Consider the following 20,991-nt stretch of genomic DNA (forward strand, 5'->3'; position numbering starts at 1 on the left):
GAAGCGCTAGAAAATGTGGTAAAACATTAGATTTTACAATTAAAAGTCATTTATAGATGTGGATTTGAAAAACCCACATTTAAGGATTAAATATTTCATCAGCATAATAATAATATTATGAAGGATAAAATGTAATACATCTTTATTTACATAATGTTTTATAACAAAGAAGTGAGAGCAAACGTTTCCGACGTAATAGCTTGCGTCTAGCAGCGTGATGATGTCAAATCTGCGCGACAGCACCTCACGTTGAGGTTTTCAATGAATTATTGGCGCACTATTGTTTTCACCAAATATTTGTATAAGGAACTACTTCCCTGTAAAATATTATCGACATGAACAGCCGGTTGCAAGAAATACGTGAAAGACAGAAGCTCAGACGGCAGCTTCTTGCACAACAGGTGAAGAACTTTTCAGCTTCCTGCATAAAGCGAGTGTTAGCGAGCATTGCCAAAATAACACTAGCGAGCTTCGAGTAATGCGATTTGCTGTTTTGTTTTTGCAGCTCGGCGCAGAGAGCCCTGACAGCATCGGTGTTGTTCTCAATAGTAAAGATGAACAAAAAGAGATTGAAGAGACCAGAGAGACGTGCAGGTAGAAAACATGTTTGTAAGATAGAAAATAAGATACGTAAGTAGAATATGAATGTAGGATTGAGACCTGTATCCCTCGAAATGAGCAAAACTGTAATGATAGGGCAACATTTGCACTAATGTAATGCTGTTACTTTCAGTATCTAGTCATAACAGTGACAATAATAATGGAATAAGTTGTGTCTCCTGTGTGTCTTATGTTTACCGCAGGGCATCATTTGACAGATCAGTCCCTGGTGCTAAAAGAAGGTGTCTCATTGAGGGTGAAGACCCAGAGGAGGATGTGGAGGAGCAGAGGGTGAGTGAGCACTGATCAGCTGTATTTCTGATATCCGTTTAGATTAGCTCAGGTCAAGGCTGTAGATAACTGATCTTGGATCTGCTGAATGGTGTTACAGGAAGATGTTGAGCCCCAGCAGCAGGAGGAGAGCAGACCATATGAAGAGGTGTACAAAGACTCCAGCACTTTCCTAAAGGTACAGTTAAACACAAAATAATTATATGATTTACATAGCAATTACATTAAAAATCACTTTATTTTAAAATGACACACATGAAGTTATTACAAGCTGTTTTCGAGATATCACTTTTTGTTTCACAGGGCACTCAGAGTTTAAATCCTCACAATGATTACTGCCAACACTTTGTGGACACAGGTCATAGACCTCAGAACTTTATCCGAGATGGAGGTAAATGGTCCAGTCTATATTTTTTCCTTTTCTTCCTTTCTCATGCCCAGCTGTGAGACTGGGTTAACTGTGTGCTTTGTTGTGCGTTAGGTTTGGCTGACAGATTTGAGGAGTACCCAAAACAAAGAGAGCTCATCCGACTGAAAGATGAGTTTATTGCTGCCACCAACACCCCACCCATGTAAGAAAACATGTCAGGCAATGCGAAATAGAACAGATTTACAGATGCTTAAGACCTGTCTAATATACCTTAGAGTAATGGCATATTTCATTTTCGATAGGGATGAAATCAAGGATAGAAGTACATGCGCTCAATGGATTGCACTGTTGCTTAACAACATATGATTGTTTGGCAGATGAAACAAAATGTTCAGTAGAGAAAAGTGTCAGTTGTGAAAATTACATGACCTATATGCAGTGCATGTCATTATAAAGTGTGTAAGTCTATCCCTCACAGCCTTGTTTTTATCTGCTAAATTCAATATGGTGACTAAGGTCTGTTGTATGTCTCATTTGCATGTATTTATGAATATATACATTTTTGTTTGTGTGTGTCAGGTATCTGCAGGCAGATCCAGACACATTTGATCTGAGAGATTTGAAGTGTAAGTTTGATGTGATTCTGATAGAGCCTCCATTGGAGGAGTATTACAGGGAGTCGGGCATCATTGCCAACGAGCGCTTTTGGAACTGGGACGATGTGAGTTACTACAAATGTCTCTCAAAATGTGCATTGGAAAAAAATTGAAGTTGATTTCATAAATTACATGATTTGTTTTATCATTTGTATCTGTTTCTGGTATAGATCATGAAGTTGAACATAGAGGAAATCTCATGTATTCGCTCTTTTGTATTCCTGTGGTGTGGTTCAGGAGAAGGCCTTGATCTCGGCCGAATGGTACAAATCTCACAATGTGGCATATTACTGTTTGTTGTACATATCACCAGCCCTAATCATAATCTTAGAGGGTAGTTCATCCAAAAATTTAAATTTGTTGTTATTTTACTTACCCTCAGGCCATCCGAGATTTAGGTGATGTTTTTTTTCAGTAGAACAGGAAAGAAGAATTATAACTGAAACGATTGTTTTTGGTCAAAAAAAGCATATCATGCAACACAAAATTAATACCTGTGGCTCCTGACGTTATATTGCGGTCTTATGAAGCGAAATGATTGAGCTAAGCAAGAAACTGAATATTATTTACAACATTATGAACTGTAATCCTCAAAATATATCTGATATATCTGGGATCTCAAGAAAGTGTTTAATATGAGATCTATTTTGATTTGAAGTAATATTCAGCACATTTTCAATGATTTGAATGCCGCATGATAATGTAAATTACATACATAAACAAAAATGCTGCATACAGTCATTGTGTATGAGTCATAGAAATTTATTTGAATATCTTTCGATCTTCTCTCTCAGTGTCTGAGGAAATGGGGCTTCAGGCGATGTGAAGACATTTGTTGGATCAAAACCAATAAAAACAACCCTGGCAAGACCAAAACGCTGGACCCTAAGGCAGTGTTCCAGAGAACTAAGGTAAGAGTAGGGCTGGGCGATATGAGCAAAAATTCACATCTCGGTATTTTTTGGCTGACTTGCGGTATATGGTATATATCTCTGTATTTTCTATGCTTTTTTATTTGGATTAAACAAATAAAGTGAATGTAACCATAGGCATATATTATGTTAAGAAAGGGTTAAAATCACATTACATTGTAACATTGCAATCTAAAAACAAAAATAATGCTTTTAAAGCAGAAGTTAAATTTACTAAACTAAAAATGAAAATAGAGTAATTGAGTAAAAAGGCTGTTTTGATTACCCCATTACAGTCACTTTACAGTTACACTCACTTGTAGATTTAAAATTCTACATATGTCACATTTATTGTTTATTAACTAAAAATATTTCAGCAAAATGTATATTTTAGTCTGAATTATTGCGCTCCTATTACAGTGCAACTTTTGTTTGGCGCTCGTTCTCTAAAGGATGTCTGTGAAGTTTAGCGGAGAATCGCAAAGATGAAGGTTCGTGCACTTCTGACTGCAAAATGGAAATATTTCCATGGCTTTCTAACATTTACAGATGGAGAATATACCTGGGAAATGCAAGTTATGCATTTAGGAAAACAGCACATCTCAAACACATTAAGCAGCGAGTCTCTGTCAGTGGCACACGCAGCCTTTCTGTCAGAGCTGTTTTAAACTGAAACTAAACTATAAACTTCTATATCTTACGAGTTTTTTAAAGCCCTTCATATAAAGCTTGTCACGTTTTTAGAAAAAATTGTATTATGCACTTTCTCCTCAGCAGCTCAGTTTGTGTCCTCCTCTATATTTTAAGATGCGCTCGTTTCAAACTACTGTATATCGATATATCGTACAAACTCGATATACCGCCCAGCCCTAGGTAAGAGACACCGTTCTAACTGGTTAGAGCAATGGGCAAGTCATAATAATATGTTGCTACTAATTAATAACCATTTTATTTATTTATCTCTCTTTTTGTGTGTGTGCATTCAGGAGCACTGTTTAATGGGTATCAAAGGCACAGTTAGACGCAGCACAGATGGCGATTTCATTCATGCTAATGTGGATATAGACCTGATCATTACAGAAGAGCCAGAGATGGGCAATATTGAGAAGCCAGTGGAGATTTTCCACATCATTGAACATTTCTGCTTGGGCCGTCGCCGGCTGCACCTGTTTGGCAGGGACAGCACTATCAGGCCAGGTTAGATATTGGCTTGTTTCTACTAAAGAAATAGTTCACCCTGAAAATGATCATTATTTACTCACCCTCATATGGTCCTCATATGCTATATTCTGCGAAATGCAAAAGTAGAAGTTAGTACAAGTTAAAAAGTGTCTACAGTATGACAGGAAAGTCAGTATAATTATGTCATATATTAATATACACTATTGTTGTAAAATATTTATAGCACAAAAAAGTTTGTACTTGTATGATTTTTAAAAATGTTTTTGAAAATAGTCTCTTATGTTTACCAAGGCTGCATTTATTTGATTAAAATGCATTGAAAACAGTAATTTTGTGAAATATTAATTTCACAATAAATAGTTCATATTAATTAATAATAATTTAATTTTAAATAAAATATGTTTACTATTTTAATATATTTTGAAGTCTAATTAATTCCTGTAATGGCAAAGCTGATTTTTTTGGCAGCCATTACTGCAGTCTTTAGTGTTACATTATCCTTCAGAAATCATTCTAATATGCTGATTTTTTTTTTTTTTTGCTCAAGGGACAGTTCCTATTGTCACAGTTGAAAAAGTTGTGCTGCTTAATATTTTTGTTGAAACTGATACTTTTTTTCAGGATTTTCTTTAATAAAAAATTATGAATTTATGAAAAAAATATTTTAATAGTAATTTGTTGTAAAATAATAAATCTCTTTACTGTCACTTTTGATCAGTTTATCTGTGGAATAAAAGTATTAATTTAAAAAAAATGAATGGCATGTAGGGTTACTCTTATCTGATGTTATGCATTTTTTCAGGTTGGCTGACTGTGGGCCCCACGCTGACCAATAGCAATTTTAATCCAGAAGCTTATGCCGCCCACTTCAGTGAACCCAACTCTTACTTGTCTGGTTGTACTGAAGAAATCGAGAGACTCCGTCCCAAATCCCCACCTCCTAAATCCATGGCGGAGAGAGGTGGAGGTGCACCGCGTGGAGGACGAGGTGGTCCCGCTGCGGGAAGAGGTGATCGGGGTAGGGAGAGAAATCGTCCAAATTTCCGTGGAGAGCGAGGTGGATTCAGAGGCCGCGGAGGCCCACATCGTGGATTCCCTCCCCGGTGATAGTGTACAACATGGTAACTTTGAGACTGAAAACAGAAAATGTGATGTGTCTGATGTTTTTGTACCTTTTGTTGCTCTCAGTAGGAATCATATTGTTTTTTTAGTTTAAGAGCAGGAACATTTTTTTAGTGACATACAGACCTAAGTCTGAATGACTTCTCATAATGCAAGTCACATGCTAAATATTTGTAAAAAAAAATGTATTCAACCTCAATTAAACCATTTTTTTTTTTTTAGAAATATTTGTAAGGATTATTTTGACTTTTTTTTATTATTGTGTGTGCATGCATGCATGTGTGTTTTAACATTTGCAAATTCATTGAGGACTTCTCCTCCTGCCATGCGCACACTTCCTGTGTGTCCTGTGGAGGGCAGTAAGGCTAAGTTTGATGATCAGTGTCAAAAGAGCTCAGTAGTGTCAGTAGTGACGTGTAGAATTACTGGTTTGCAGTAAATAAAGCCAAACTAGTTGATGTTTTCTGTTTAACAGGTGGTTAGTTTGTGGTGAAGAGCTGCATTATTAGAAAAGTAACATATTGAATTCTTAAAGGATAGTTCTAACTTTAGACCACTTTGCATCCATTTATTCTTAGTGTTAATTCTTGGCGGTTGCAGCTTAAACACAATATCTGTGCACGAATTGTGCAATTCTGGGTGACGGGCCAAAAATTCTTTAAAATGACAAGAACACTCAAAAAGGAAGGTAATATCTACGTCAATAAAATCAGAAGATGAAGCTCATATGCAAGTTGAGAACAATGGATTACATCTTACATGCTTGCTAAAGATTAATTATTTTTGAAGAGCCAGGGTTTCCACTGGATATTTGAGGATGCCCAATTTTGTGTGGTGTAATTTTTATTTTTTTAAGATCTGGAAAATTAATCTGTATGGCTATTTTTAAAATGAATACACATTTTTCTATATGCCAAGTTTCACAATATTTTGTCAAAGTTTGAGAAACATTGAGCTGGAATCTTCCATCAAAGATTTCATGAAGAGCTATTTACAATTACTATTTAAGGATTTAAGTGTATTGAGTATTTAAAATTACTATAGTAAATCTCACTATAGTAAGACCATACCTTCAAAAACAGTAGCAGGATATTGTTATGCCTTTATTCACAATTGATCAATAACCAGTCATGCAATAACCAGTTATCTAAGCTTTAGTGTTGTTTTCTGGTCTGATTTGGTTGCAACATTACAAAACGTGTGGGATTTTCCAGTTTGCAATAATGTAACAGCATCATCTAGGCAAAGAGTTGCATGTTCTGATGTAATTAGCTCATGAAAATCCAGCACACATTTGCCATAACTGTTGTTAAAGTGTGCATTAGAAGATTTAAACTGCTTTTGTATTCCACAGTCATAATGCAAATTTTTCTTGATCTTTGTCTTGTTTAAAGTATTAAATTTTGTATCATACTGTTTTTGCCAGAGATGAGTGATACATCAAATCATTTTACTTATTAGAAAGAGATGAGATTTGTTTTCTATCAGACTTCAAATTTTCACATGGTTGATTATATCTAGGTAATAAAGTATCAGACTTTGTGGCCAGCTCTTCTGTCTTGTCCCCGTTAGCAATCACCCAGAAAACCCAAGTAATAACATGTTAAATGTCACTTAAAACACATAAAACCAAATAGTAACATATTGGCAACCATCCCAACATCATTGGTTTAAAAGCTTTAAGCTTTAGATATTTTCTGATTTAAAAACAAAACGTGTTACAATTATTCCTATACTCCCCTTCTGTTCAGTCACTAAGACCTAAGTAGCCTGCCGCCTTATTTGTGCAATATGCAACGAGTCACATCCAATTCAATGAATTATAATCAGTTTGTTTCACACCAAACAGTGTTGTGGAGTAACTAGGTACAGTTGGGCAAAAAAGTATTTAGTCAGCCACCTATTGTGCAAGTTCTCCCACTTAAAAAGATGAGAGAGGCCTGTAATTTTCATCATAGGTACACTTCAACTATGAGAGACAGAATGGGGGGAAAGAATCCAGGAAATCACATTGTAGGATTTTTAAAGAATTTATTTGCAAATTATGGTGGAAAATATCTGGTCAATAACAAAAGTTCATCTCAATACTTTGTTATATACCCTTTGTTGGCAATGACAGAGGTCAAACAAACGTTTTCTGTAAGTCTTCTCAAGGTTTTCACACACTGTTGCTGGTATTTTGGCCCATTCCTCCATGCAGATCTCCTCTAGAGCAGTGATGTTTTGGGGCTGTCGCTGGGCAACACGGACTTTCAACTCCCTCCAAAGATTTTCTATGGGGTTGAGATCTGGAGACTGGCTAGGTCACTCCAGGACCTTGAAATGCTTCTTACGAAGCCACTCCTTCGTTGCCCGGGTGGTGTGTTTGGGATCATTGTCATGCTGAAAGACCCAGCCACGTTTCATCTTCAATGCCCTTGCTGATGGAAGGAGGTTTTCACTCAAAATCTCACGATACATGGCCCCATTCATTCTTTCCTTTACACGGATCAGTCGTCCTGGTCCCTTTGCAGAAAAACAGCCCCAAAGCATGATGTTTCCAGCCCCATGGCTGGGAAGACTGAATCTGCAATAGGCAAGCAGCCTCTCAACAATTGATCAACTTTGTGTTGATGGCAAAATTGTTAAAGATCCAAAGGAAATAGCAAACTACAGTGCCAGTTTTTATAAGCATCTTTATAGTTCAAGGTACACTGAAAAAAATTTGGAGTAGGATTTACTTGAAAAAAGTTAGGAAAGTTTTTTCACTTAGAAAATGTGAGTAATTTCAATAGAATTCCTGAGTAAAAACTAAACACAAGGAACTGTAGCTTTAATTAGAAAATCTCAAGTAAAGTTTACTTGGAATTTCCAAGTAAATTGTATTGACTGTTTTTTATATATTTTACTTAAGTAATGCTTATAAATGTTTTGTTTTTTTTACACAATAATCCTAGTTATCTTATTTAAAATTTTGAGTAACCTTTACTTTAAATATTATTTTAACATTACTTGATGTTGTTTATGTATTTAAATGGTGTTCAATAAAATAACACTGACATACATTTTACTTGAATACTTTTATTTCTGAGATTCCTTAAAGATGGGAACATGAAATACAAAGAATAGTAAAACTGCATCAATTTGGTGGTTCTGGTAAATGGTGCACTATAGTGCATTTTACTCCAGTAAACTTTTTTAGAACAACCACACAGTGCATTAAAATGCATAAACATTTAAACATATAAAACATAAAAAATTTACAACAACCTCAGTTGCAGATATAAAAAAAAGAAAAAAAAGAAAAAAAAAAAGAAACAGTATAAGTAGTGTAAATAAGTGCAAGTAGTGCCCTACTAGCAGATTACATTAGAAGCTTTCTATGCAAAGAGTTAACCTTTGGAGAAAATTTTAAAGCATCTAGCCCAAGAAAGATTTTCTGAAACACTTCGAACGTGTTTCTCAGGTTTGGGGGATAGCTTAAGTTTAGGGAGTAAATGCAGCCCATGAGTGAAAGACATGCATTTGTGAGATTTTTACACCCCAGCAGCACCTCCGTTCCCTCGATGACAATGATGACATCAGATATACTGGCATCTTCCTCTTCTGCAGATCTGCTCAGTACGATGATTTTGATGACATGACTGGAGAAGGTATCCTTAATCATGTCTCTGCTGATATCCTGTGAAATACACAAATCAGTGCAAAGTGGTTAAAATACTGTACAGTATCAATTTTTCAATTTTCCTCAATGGATTCCTGTTCTGAGACAAACTGTACACTAGTCTTAAGTATCTTTAGCATTTTCTGCATATTTAAACCCAATATGCAGTTTCTTCAGCAGTAACTGTATAATGTTAAGTTATACTTTTACATTGAACACAATAATGAGACTTATACACAATTATTACAGTAGATAGAATCATTTAGTGATGCTAATAAAGATAACACTGTACATTTAGAGTCAGGAGGGTGTAAACCTCTGGAAATGATAATTGGTGTAAATTGTTATGTCTTTTGGGAAACATTTGAATGGTTTCTAAAGACAATATATAAATGAAAGATAAGAAATATAAACAAAATATCAATTTACACTGGTAATCCTGTCCAAACGTTTACATACACCTGACATTTAAATGTATGGTGCTGCCTTCTTGACCATCACTGGGTGTTCTTTAAGTTTTGTAACAATGGTGTATAAGCCTTTCAATTTTCCTCAGTACGAAAACATGGATCTCAGCATCATCATCAGTGCTTGACAGGGTTCAAATATGCAGAAAATTCTGCAAAAACAAAGATTGTGGAAGATTTCCTTGTAGACGGTTTAATGGCTCAGGAATAAAAAGAACATCTAACACATAACACAAATACAGTATATCAGTCAAACCACTACTGTCTACATCCAAAATCAAGGAAAAATAGAAATGGATGTAGCTGTGTATGTAGCCAGCTAACTGCTAGCTGCTACACTAATTATTGTATATCCATGTCTGGACCCCACCTCCCAGTAAGACGTTAGATGACCCAAGACTTGTGCAATGATGATGCCAGGCCATGCAAGGACTTCAAATAAAGTCAGCACTAGACTATTAATTGATTATTGCTTTTTCTTTGATTCGTTTCAATTTATTGATCATTCAAAATTTTGTAAAGCTGCCTTGTAACATTGTACACTGTAAAAAGCACTATACAAATAAATTTCAATTTAATTGAACTGTACTACCTGGTGGTCTTCAATGAGCTCCTCAGCTGATTCTCCCAGGAAAGACAGGAGGCAGCGAATCACAACGTCTCGCCTATCTTCAAGCCTATCTTCTTGCTGTTAAAAACAGAAGTAAAATGCAGTGAACATTAAATGTGTATACATCTACATATAACAACATATTTACAGAGTCAGGAAGCAGCATATTATCGCATGAGTAATTCACAATTGTAAAATTGTGGTGGTGATGGCGCAGTGGATAAGACACATGCCTTTGGTGTGAGAGACCCGGGTTCGAATCCACTGTGAGACACCAATGTGTCCCTGATCAAGACACTTAACCCCTAGTTGCTCCAGAGGCGTGCGACCTCTGACATATATAGCAATTGTAAGTCGCTTTGGATAAAAGCGTCAGCTAAATTAATAAATGTAAAATTATTTTACATTTTACCTGGCTGAGTGAATCCAGCAAATGTCTAATTCTTATGCCAGCAACCCCACCCTTCATCTCAAACAAAGCCAGGAGTTTTGGAGTATAGAAGTCCAGCTTTTCCAAGAATGTACGCTCCAAGGAAATTGTGGTGATTCTTCTGAATTCATTCTTGATCTAAAACAAAGAAAATAAAATGTTACACAATCAAGTGATGATTAGAGTTGAGTGCACTGGTAATTTTTTTTTATTGCAATTCAATTTTTTTTAAATTTGAAATCACTGCATATTAGGCCAAAAAAAATAAAAGAACTAAAGTTTACCTCAGATTCACAGAAAAGGGCTGGCCATCTCTCCATGAAATCTTTAACAGCAGGGCAGTCCTTAACTACTTCTGTTCTTCGATAGGAGAAAGTCTTCTCCATTTTCTCACAAATTATGTTTTTGTTGTTTTTTTTCCTAATTTCATTAAGGAGATCTAGTCTCTCCTTCTCTAAACTTTCTCCTGTTTCCCCAAATGGAAATGGTGGCAAGTAATTTACTTCAGCCTTCCTAGGTCTTTTGAGGCCTTTTGGAGTAGGGTTTTCATTTGTCTTCCTTTTTTGGTTCACCTCAAGCTCTGGGCAGGAAAGCTGGCTACCTCTTAATTTGGCTCGATAATTTCCCATTTTATATTTAATCCTTTGTTGCCATCCGTATTGTCCATTAAAGGACCCTGGCTCTTTGAGGCATGGATACTTTTCAATCAACATCTCCACTACATTCATAATTTGGACACCCGTTGGATATGCAGTGTAATTAAATATTGTCTCTGCTAGTGTCTCAAGGACACTACTTGTCACTCTATGATTGTTCAAGAGAGTGCCGTCCTTTTGGTAGGCTTTGTTTCCATCTGAAAGCAAGAGCTCAGTATCAAAGGAGAAAGTAGGTACTATAAACTTTGTTGGCCATCCTTGAGAACGGTATGATGTGGTAGTCTCAGAGGACGATAGAAGAACAGTGTCCTGAGATCCGCTGGATGTGGAGTCAGAAGAAAGGTAAGTGTCACTTACAGGAGTCAGCACAACAGTGTCCTGAGAACTGCATGACCTAGCATCGGACTCTGTTGGTAGAGTTGATCTATTCATAACAACCAGATTTAGGGTGACGGGTTCAGTTTGTACTACTTTCAGAGTACATTTATCCTGCACATCATCTACTGAGTCCAAATTGAAAAACTGGCCCCCAAATTCCATGTCTTCATACATCAAAGTAAAGCATTCTGGCATATTGAATGTTTCTTGGATTATACTTTTGAGGTCCTGGATAGTACTGGGGATGCCTGAGGGCAGAACCAATTTGCGAACATCATTCTCTCCAAAAACTAATCGCAGCTTTGCTGGGGTGCACATCTGCAACAGATACAAAAAAAATAAATAAACAATTCATTACAATATGGATTCAGCACAATATTAACTTTGATAATCATGCACCTAAACAGAAGGGGAAATGTAGTGCTTTAAGGTAGTCAGTCGTCTTCCTGCAACAGTGTATGCAGCCAGAGGATAGTAGTCAACCATTTCTTTTTGCTCCAGTATCTGAATGTTGCCTGTGTGTTCCAACTCATAGCACCTAAAGTGCTCATTATACCATGTGTTTAGTAGTCTGACAACAAAGGCCAGTTTGTTACAAACCAAGATAATCTGTAACACCTCAGAAAAATCTGGCAAGTCTGCAGTGAAACCATGACATAGCAACATCCCCGGTTTGTAGTTGGTGCCTGAGAAGTGCACATTATTTGCAACATGCACCACTGTGACATGTGGATACCGGTGTTGCACCAAATCTTTTATGCCATCCTTTAGCACATCCACAGAGACTTGTGAAGTTGTTGTGACTGAAAGTGATGACTTTGTCACATTTGAATCATGGAGATGCAATGCAATCATGAGCTGGTGTTTTTTTGCAAGGGACAGCAGTATGTTCCTGAAACAGCCTGTTTGTCTGACAATTTTTTTGAAAAAGCTATGTTTAGCTTCAAATCTCATGGTCCACAGGGCTGCCAAAGGACCAAATTCCTGAATAAGCTCAGGGTAGTGCTCGAGAAAGTGGTGTTTGGGGAGGAGCTTTTCTTGAGGAAAAACTTCCAGAAATCTGTTTCGGTGCTCAGATATTAAAGTGCCAAGGTAGCAGATGCTCTGCTCAGTATGAACTGGGGCCACTGCAAGTTCCACAATGTCTTTTAAGGTCATTAACATCTGCCATACTTCATCATCCTCAGGTACTTTCAATCCTATTATGAGAGGCAACAGACGCAACAGACACCAATTTTCATGTGCATTCCCTCCTACAGTTCTTTTTGTGGCAAAATGACTAGGAATCACATGTGGACGATTTGTTTGGTCACTCCACTTATAAGGGAACTGTTGAATGCAAGTATTGAGCTCCACAAGAGAAAAATATTTCTTCTTGATGAAGGCTTGAAATGACAATGCCAGTTCCAATGGAACGACACCTTCAAGAAGGTCATGTAACACATCTGGTGGGTAACCAGATGTTACATGAAAATGTTGTAGTTTTTCAGACAGTGCACACTGGTTTTTCACACCATAGCAAGGAGTGGAAATAGGACTTGACAAAGCCGTCTCAACATGCAGAGTGTGCTGCTCTTTATCTCTCCTCTGAAAAAGTCCAGATCTTACTTCTGTGGTCTGAAACTGGGACCTTTCTCCGAGACAAAATCTGCAAACATTAGATCCTGTGAAGTTTGCAACGAATCCTCCCAAAGAATGGGCCCCCAAATTATCAGCCACCACGCTCACCACAGTGCCTTTCATGATTTTTCCTAAACTTGGAATAAAAACACCATCTTTTTCCAAGCTTTGAAGATCTGTCAGGAGTGGCTCTAAAACTTTCTGAAATCCAAATCGCTTTGTGTCATCTGCTTTGCACAGAATAGCTAAATTAATAGAAGCTAGTGTTGATCGTGCATATGCTGGAAAGTTTCCTAACACCCAATAGACGGCCGTGACTTTGTGGATCTTGCGGGAAGTTCCCAAGGGGTTGCACACTTCGAAGTCATCGATATACAGAATAAGACTTAATCTGTCCTCCTCTCCAGCCAAAAAAATCATTTTTACAGAAGTGAGATCCGTCTTGGAAGGACTGGTATTGTAATGCACATCCAGATTGTCTTTGAGTGACCAAGTCTTTTTCCTCTACATTCTTCAAGATTTGCAATAACGACTGGAGTATTGGAACATACTGGAATGTTCTGTTGTCTTTATTGTGTAGTATGTATTCTACTGGTTCAACGACTGAAAAATGTGCTTTAGTGAATTGTGACCTCTTAAATGACGTTGAAAAAGGGCCATCTTTCCCTAGAGCTGAACTTAAAGGGTGTGATTCACAAAGATTTTTCACCAAATCTGAGATAACCGCTGAATGTACTTCACAGTTATGTTTCTTCAAAGTGGACTCAACAACATCTTTCAAAACTGGAGCAGATGCAGTGGAAGATAGGAACTGAAGGTCATCTACAATTTGATCAATACACTTGCCTGACACATTGAAATTACTTTGCAACTTTAGAAGAAGTTGTCCAAACTTCTTCTTTACAACTTCGGGCAAGTTCTCTCCTGCATCAACCAAAGTTTCATCAAGTTCTGTGTCGTCATCAGAGACCTCTAGATCATTTTGAAAAGCAGCAGGATTTGGGTATTTTTTCAAGACTTCAGTTTTAAAATCTTCAATGGAGTGTGTATTGTGTTTCCTGTGTTTATGAGTCGCAAAGGTTGAATAAATGTTTGTACTGAAGCTGCAGTTTTTGAACACACATGTCACTACCTCGTACCTCCTCATATGGCTTCTAAGGTGCTCAAAATATTGCTTCTCCGAAGAGAATGGAGTTGAACTGCATATTAGACAACTAAATGACAGCACCTCGCTTGGTTTGTCTGATTCTGTGTGGTTTCGGGATAAGTGTATCTGAAGGGCATTAAATGTTTTAAATGAACAAGGACAATCAGCATAAAGACATGGTATTGATGATTGACGGCCTGCATTTCCATGTTTGAGCCTTAAGTGTTTTAATAGCTGTAGTCTTCGGTTTGACTGAAAGCTGCATGTTTTACATAACCACCTCATGCTCTGGCACCTACAGTAAACAAACAATGCACATGTGAATGCATACTTATTGCTATCTATCTGTGAGGTGTGCTGTAATAAAGGATTGCCAACTTACCTTGCATTAGCTTGAATAGTGAGTGCAATATCTGTAAAAGAATGTAAGAAATGTTCATGTCAGAATTAATTTAACAATTGTAAATAAATTTATTGACCTTACTGACATGAAATACGCTTACAACTAAATTTACCTTTACAATTCATTGACTGTGGTTATGCAGTTATGTAAATTAAAAATTAATAATTTGCCAGTGTCATTCATGGCATGTATTTTGAATCATTTATCATAATATTTTAAACTACACTAACTTTTTTTACTCAAGATTAACACTCATATGGAAACAAATTAGAATCTCCAATTGCTTGTAGATATCAACCACGTGTAAAGTGGATGTTGGTCAGTAAAAGAACATCATGAAATAAAATACAGGCTTTACAACTTCAATAAGGTTGATTGTTAAGTAATTAAGATGTATTTAAACAAGCATTTAGACTTGTGTAATTGCAAAAGTGTGCAGTACAGTCACCTTATCGATGTCTATGTATAGCTATCATACACGATAGTATAGGTAAACAATATAAATAAAGTTCAAGGTAATATTAGCCTTGTACAGTGCATTTTAAAAACTAACGTTAATCCTGTGTGATAGTAGCGAAAAACAGCGTGATTATTACATTTCAGCAGCTCGAACTTTTCTGGGACATGATGCTCGAACACGACAGGACAAAGCTTGCATGGATGTTAAAACTCATTTTTACAATAATCGTCTGACAAGATTAACATTATATATAAAACTTAAGAAAATTGTTTTCGACAGAGATGCCGTTTGCTAATAACGGATGGTGGTGCAAATCGCAAACTCTGTCAACTATATTAACAGCTTCGTTTAGTAATGATTTAACTCTGTTATACATGTGTTTAACAAAACAAAACTAAGATTACGTTTTATCCAAAAATCTGTTAACATTGTTAACATGAACACTGTTAGCATCCTTAACTCGATAAAAAAGAAACGGTAGGCACAAACCACTGGGACTGCAGATAGCTTAATAACTCTACACTTTTCTGCAAACATACCTCAATTAATTAATAAGCATATTAACAACTTACCGTGGTAAAATTCACATTAGCCGTCGTGAAGTCTCCCTTCCTTTCCTCTGTGCGCGCCACTTCGGACTCAGAGCCAATGGCGCATGCGCATCAATTATTTCGCTGTATTGAGTACATTTTACTTGAGTTGTTCAGTTTTGGTGCGATTTGATTAGATGGCGAACACTAAGTAAATATTACTTAGGAGATTGTATTTAAATTTACTTATGTATTTTAGAACAATAAATTACAAAGAAACTGCAAGTAATGTACTGAATTAAACATGCCATTTTTAAGTAAAATGACAAAATAGTATTTGTTTGTAAAACATACTTAAATAATGTTTGCATTATTTACAAGGTCAAAAAATCACTTTTTACAGTGAGGTATTCAGAGCAGACAACGTCCTCATTTCTAGACTCTGTTAATTATGTTAAGGTTATATCTGAAAGTGATAGATTTTTTTGTGATAGCATTGTTACTCCTGAGGAAGTACAAAGGGCAATTAAGAGTTTGAAAAACAATAAGTCCCCAGGGTGTGATGGATTTACAGCTGAGCTGATGAACTTCCTCCCTTTTTAACTCGGGTTTTTAGAGAAAGTATTGAAAAAGAGGCTTTACCTCCTACATTGATGCAAGGTATCATAACTTTAATTCCTAAACCTAAGAAAGATCTTACCAATTTAGACAACTGGCGACCCATCACACTCCTTAACAATGACTATAGCATTTTCTCCATAATATTTGCTAAAAGGCTTAAAGATTGTTTGGATACTGTTATAGATGAGACTCAGTCTGGATTTATGAGGGACAGACATATAATGAATAATATTAGATTCGTTTTAGACTTATTGGATTATAGTGATTTGCTGGAACATAATAGTTTTATTCTTTTCCTGGATTTTTATAAAGCTTTTGATTCAGTTGAACATAAATTTATATTTAAATCAGTGGAAAAATTTGGTTTTGGTGAATATTTTTGTAAGGCAAGGGTGTCCATTATCCCCTTATTTATTTGTACTAGTTTCCCAGATATTTGCTTCTTATATTTCTAATAGTGGTCTTTATGGTATCTTTATTGCTGACAAACAGATACTCATCAGTCAGCTGGCTGATGATCCCACTCTTCTTTTGCAAGATGCTAACCAAGTTCCTTTAGCATTAAAGTATATCCAGCAATTCTCCAAAGCATCAGGCCTGTTCTTGAACCTCTCAAAGTGTGAACTGATGTCCATCAAAGAATGTCATTTGTCAGACATTTGTAATATTCAAATCAAAGAGCAGGTATCTTATTTAGGTGTTATTATAACAAAAAATGAATTAGAAAGAAGCTCCTTAAATTTTAATCCATTAATTGAGAGTACTCAGAAAAAACTGAATATGTGGCTCCAACGTGATCTCTCATTGAAGGGAAGAATCTTACTAGCCAAAGCTGAAGGTTTGTCAGGGTTTTCATATGCTGCTCTCTCTTTGAATGTTGACACTGCCATTCTTAAAAAATGGATACAATGCTTCTCAGCTTTGTTTGGAAGAATAAAACTCATTTTATTAGAAAATCTTTACTTATGAACACCATTGAGAAAGGGGGTTTAAACTTTCTTGATTTCACCACTTTAAACAACACCTTTAAATTAAATTGGATAAAAAACTGTATCAATAAGCCCTCATCTATTTGGAATCTGATCCCTAATGTTGTTTTTTTCCAAACTATAGGTGGTTTAAGTTTCTTATTAATCTGTAACTATAACATCATGAAAATCCCTGTCAAATGATCTCTTTTTCATACACTCTTAGAAGAAAAGGTTCTATCAGGCGCTACGTATTTGGAACCCCTAAAAGGTTCTATATAGAACCCTTTTAAGGTTTTTTTAAGGTTTAAACAACTCATTTAACTAATTTATCACTATAAAAACTGAAATATCATTTAAGACATTTTTATTAGCATTTACTGTGACAAGCAATATATAACACCGCAATTCATAGTGCAACAGTTACAGAGATTAACATAAATCCATGTTTCTTTATTTATTCATACTTTTTAAAATCATTTTTACCTGTCTAAATAGCACTCTGTTTTAGAAATATTGTTTTTTCAACCTCCTCCACCTTACTCACCCATCCAACATGTGAGTCACAAATATATGTTGATATATTAAGAAACCACAAAAACAAACAAAAAAACATCTGAATGGAATGTTAGCTTGCACAACTAGACTTAAAGTTAACTTGCAAAAAATTATTATTATTATTTTAAATTAATACATAAGTAAAGTTAGAATGTGAACATTTTGTCATCAAATAGTACCGGTATATTAATGACACTCTTATTTTGCATCTCACCACCAGGTCATTACCCTTAAATAAATAAATAAATGTCAAGTATTTACTCCACATTCTCCTATAAACCAAGCAGTCTGACTTTTTCTTTTTTTTTCTTTTTTTCTTTTGTATGCTGCAACTTTCCCCAATTCTGTAACACATGAAAGATGGTGAACCACGTTTCTGAAAAGGGGGCTAAAAGACTAACTATAGTATTGTTTTTAAAATTATAAGCATTAAATAAACAGCACTGGGAAGGGCTAAATAGTGCTGATTAAAATGAACTGAGTGATGGCTTTTGGATGCTCCATACTGAACAAAAAGTAGACAGCAAACAGATACTTCGGGCATCTCTGAGTTATTGGTCAGTGACGCATCCATTTAGATGCTAACTCTCCTTGCGATGAGTAGGCTTGACATCCTAAGATGGGGATACAAGTCAGAGAAACATTTATTAGAACTATGGAGAGTAAAGTACAACAGGAAAAACAAAGGAATCTCTCACAATTAAATCAAATCTTAAAACTTACTTGAATTAGTTAGGAGTGTGGTGTTTTCATCTGTATGTTGATGAACAAACAGGTAATGATGCACTCAAGAGTCCAGACCTGCAGTGACAGTGCAAAATATTTATTTGTCAATCAATCATAAGAACCTGCATGATAAAAGGTGGAAAATAGAAGAAAAAAAAGTTATCAGTAACTTCAGATTAGCAGATTGATGAGTTTCAGTTGGTACTGTGAGGAAAAAGAAATAATGTACATTTTGTGTTATTGTTTTGTATCAGGTTGGTCATGTTTCCTCTGACTTCCACTTTTCAACCCTCTGATAAACTGGTGGTAAGACTTTAAAAGTGCTCTCTGAGTTAGATGAACATCTACAACAACCAAATACAGCGTGTTTAGAATAATATACAATTACGTCAGCAAAACAAATCATTATATTTTACTATACTATAACTGCAAACACCAAATACTCACAGTTATCCACAGAAAAAATGGAAACATCTCCATCAGCTGCTTCTCTAAGAAAAGCCTTTTAGAATCTAAATGAAACACTGAAACTCATATGAGCATGTTGCTTGTCCATAAAAGAGCTGCACGGCATCTTACATGACATGATAACTAGAACTTGCAATCATGTTAGTATGCTGATTAAATAGAAGACTAGCTTGTACCTGTTAATAAATAGATCAAACTGTCCAGATTGCTATACACTGCTAGAACAAATGTATTTCTACCAGATCAGTTTGTTGGTATAATAATAGGTTGATTCAGTGCAGATGTAAATTTTAAGTTTATTTTCTTTGGAATAAAGGTGTGTCAAAGTAAAATTGAAATAAGCACAAATATAATGTAGTATAATAATTTTAAATAGCCTAATGTGTAAATATACATAAAGCATAGTTTAGCCCAAAGAACCCTTTTGTGCTAAAAATGGTTCTTTCTCCTTATATAGAACATTTTTGGCATAAAGGGTTCTTTGGAGTTTAGTATATAACCCTAGGGTTCTATATAGAACCCCAAAGAACCTTTTTTTAGGCAAATGTTGTTGGCTTGGTCCCTCATTTTTAAACACAATTTTACATCTCACTCGTATCTAATCTGGAATAACAAGAATCTACTGTATAAACACAAATCTTTTTGAAAATTGGTTTAGAAATTGTATTATTTTTGTATCTCAACATTTCAATCAAAATGGTTCAATCTGTAATTACTCTTGAGTTTTCAGCTAAGGATGGAATTCCTGTTAGTCCGAAAGAGTTTGCTATTGTTGCTGATGCAGTGCCACATGGGGTTCTCATGCTTTTTAGAGGTCTTTCTTTTCCCATCTCATGTCACTCAGTGGATCTTTGTAAAACATTTGTTGGAAAACAGTGCCTTCCGTCATCCAAGTCAAAAAACAATAAGAAAATGAGTCTTTTTCTGTGCCTTATGTAATCTCTTATTGGAATGGTTTAGTAACTGATATTCCCTGGAAGAAAGTTTGCTCATTACCTCACAAATATTTAATTACTAACAAAATGAGAGAAATTGCATTTAAGTTGATTCATAGAATTTACCCGGATAAGTGCTCTCTTAAAAGACTTAAGAATGATATTAATATCAACTGTTCTTTCTGTTTAGAAAACAATCAAAATTCTTTACATTTATTCTGGAATTGCTCTTACACAACATCATTTTGGTGTGACATTCTTGACTTTAACAAACATTATGTGAATCCCAATTTTGAGTTTACTTATAGAAATGTCATTTTTGGCTTTCATGAATGTGAAAAAAGAAGTGATGCTTATTTTATAAACCTTATTTTCCTGTTAGCTAAATATCATGTTCATAAATGTACATTTTCTAAAAGCAAACCTCTTTTTTTAAGATTCAGAATTGAACTTTTTGTCGTAAGAGTTTTATAGTAACAGCATATCAACATGATGATGATGAATTTGTAAGTAAATGCAATTAGCATCTAAATAAATTCACAAGAGCAAGTATATTGTTTGGACGTTTATTTACATTAAAGGCAAAATAACTGCAATAATAAGAGCACAATATAGATCTGGAACTTCTTTAAGTCTGTCTAAATATGTAGTAATTGCAATGTATTCTGGTCCATATCCTTTCCTCAGGAAGGTGTGCTAGACACTGATTAATGTAACATAAAAATACTATACATATTTATATATTTTGCTATTGTATTGTGGAGTGGCACTTTCATAAACTTGTCTATGCTCCTCTGATTATATAATGGTAAATATTACAATATCATCGCACAACAACAGTGATCAGCAATAATGATAAGCCTAATATTCACAATAAAAATAATAAGGTCATAAACACAGTCTCAGAAGTAAGAATTATCCTTCACCTGACATTTATTTTCATCCTGAAATACGAGGCAAATGTTGGATCACAATAATTAGGAACCACAGTTTCCACAAATCCCTTCACTCGATTGGGATGTTCTCTTTTATTCTGGACGGCAAGGGACTGTAACATCAAGTGTATTTTGCAGTATTAAACACGTATTTACACCGATTTAATCAGGCTCTGAAAATTCTTCAAAAAGAGCACACAGAGTGATCTTCTCAGCCATAGTTGCAACTCTTGCATCATCAGAACATCACCGTTTCCGTTTAATAAACGTTTTGCACCGTTTTATCGGGGCTGAACGCAGCCCT

The 20,991-nt window shown here is 35.5% G+C and overlaps 1 protein-coding gene across 1 annotated transcript; it reads left to right on the top strand.

Annotated features, from left to right (window-relative positions):
* Window positions 1-211: 211 nt before the first annotated feature.
* LOC306873714 (N(6)-adenosine-methyltransferase non-catalytic subunit METTL14) lies at window positions 212-6,681 on the top strand. The gene is made up of 11 exons (XM_079423192.1): window positions 212-401; window positions 506-594; window positions 804-891; window positions 992-1,069; window positions 1,195-1,282; window positions 1,373-1,463; window positions 1,841-1,982; window positions 2,088-2,180; window positions 2,712-2,828; window positions 3,815-4,025; window positions 4,813-6,681. Exons 1-11 carry the CDS (start codon window positions 336-338, stop codon window positions 5,115-5,117), a joined length of 1,368 nt encoding a protein of 455 aa, XP_079279318.1. The 5' UTR covers window positions 212-335; the 3' UTR covers window positions 5,118-6,681.
* The last annotated feature ends 14,310 nt before the right edge of the window (window positions 6,682-20,991 follow it).

Source organism: Barbus barbus, assembly GCF_936440315.1.
Source record: "Barbus barbus genome assembly, chromosome: 8".
Lineage (NCBI taxonomy): Eukaryota > Metazoa > Chordata > Actinopteri > Cypriniformes > Cyprinidae > Barbus > Barbus barbus.

What these genes read in the sequence shown, in the direction of transcription:
- LOC306873714 (XM_079423192.1), top strand. Translation starts at nt 336, where the DNA reads ATGAACAGCCGGTTGCAAGAAATACGTGAAAGACAGAAGCTCAGACGG. An exon ending in GCTTTTGGAACTGGGACGAT is followed by an intron (nt 1,983 to 2,087) that starts GTGAGTTACTAC and finishes TTTCTGGTATAG; the next exon opens with ATCATGAAGTTGAACATAGA. An exon ending in GGACAGCACTATCAGGCCAG is followed by an intron (nt 4,026 to 4,812) that starts GTTAGATATTGG and finishes GCATTTTTTCAG; the next exon opens with GTTGGCTGACTGTGGGCCCC.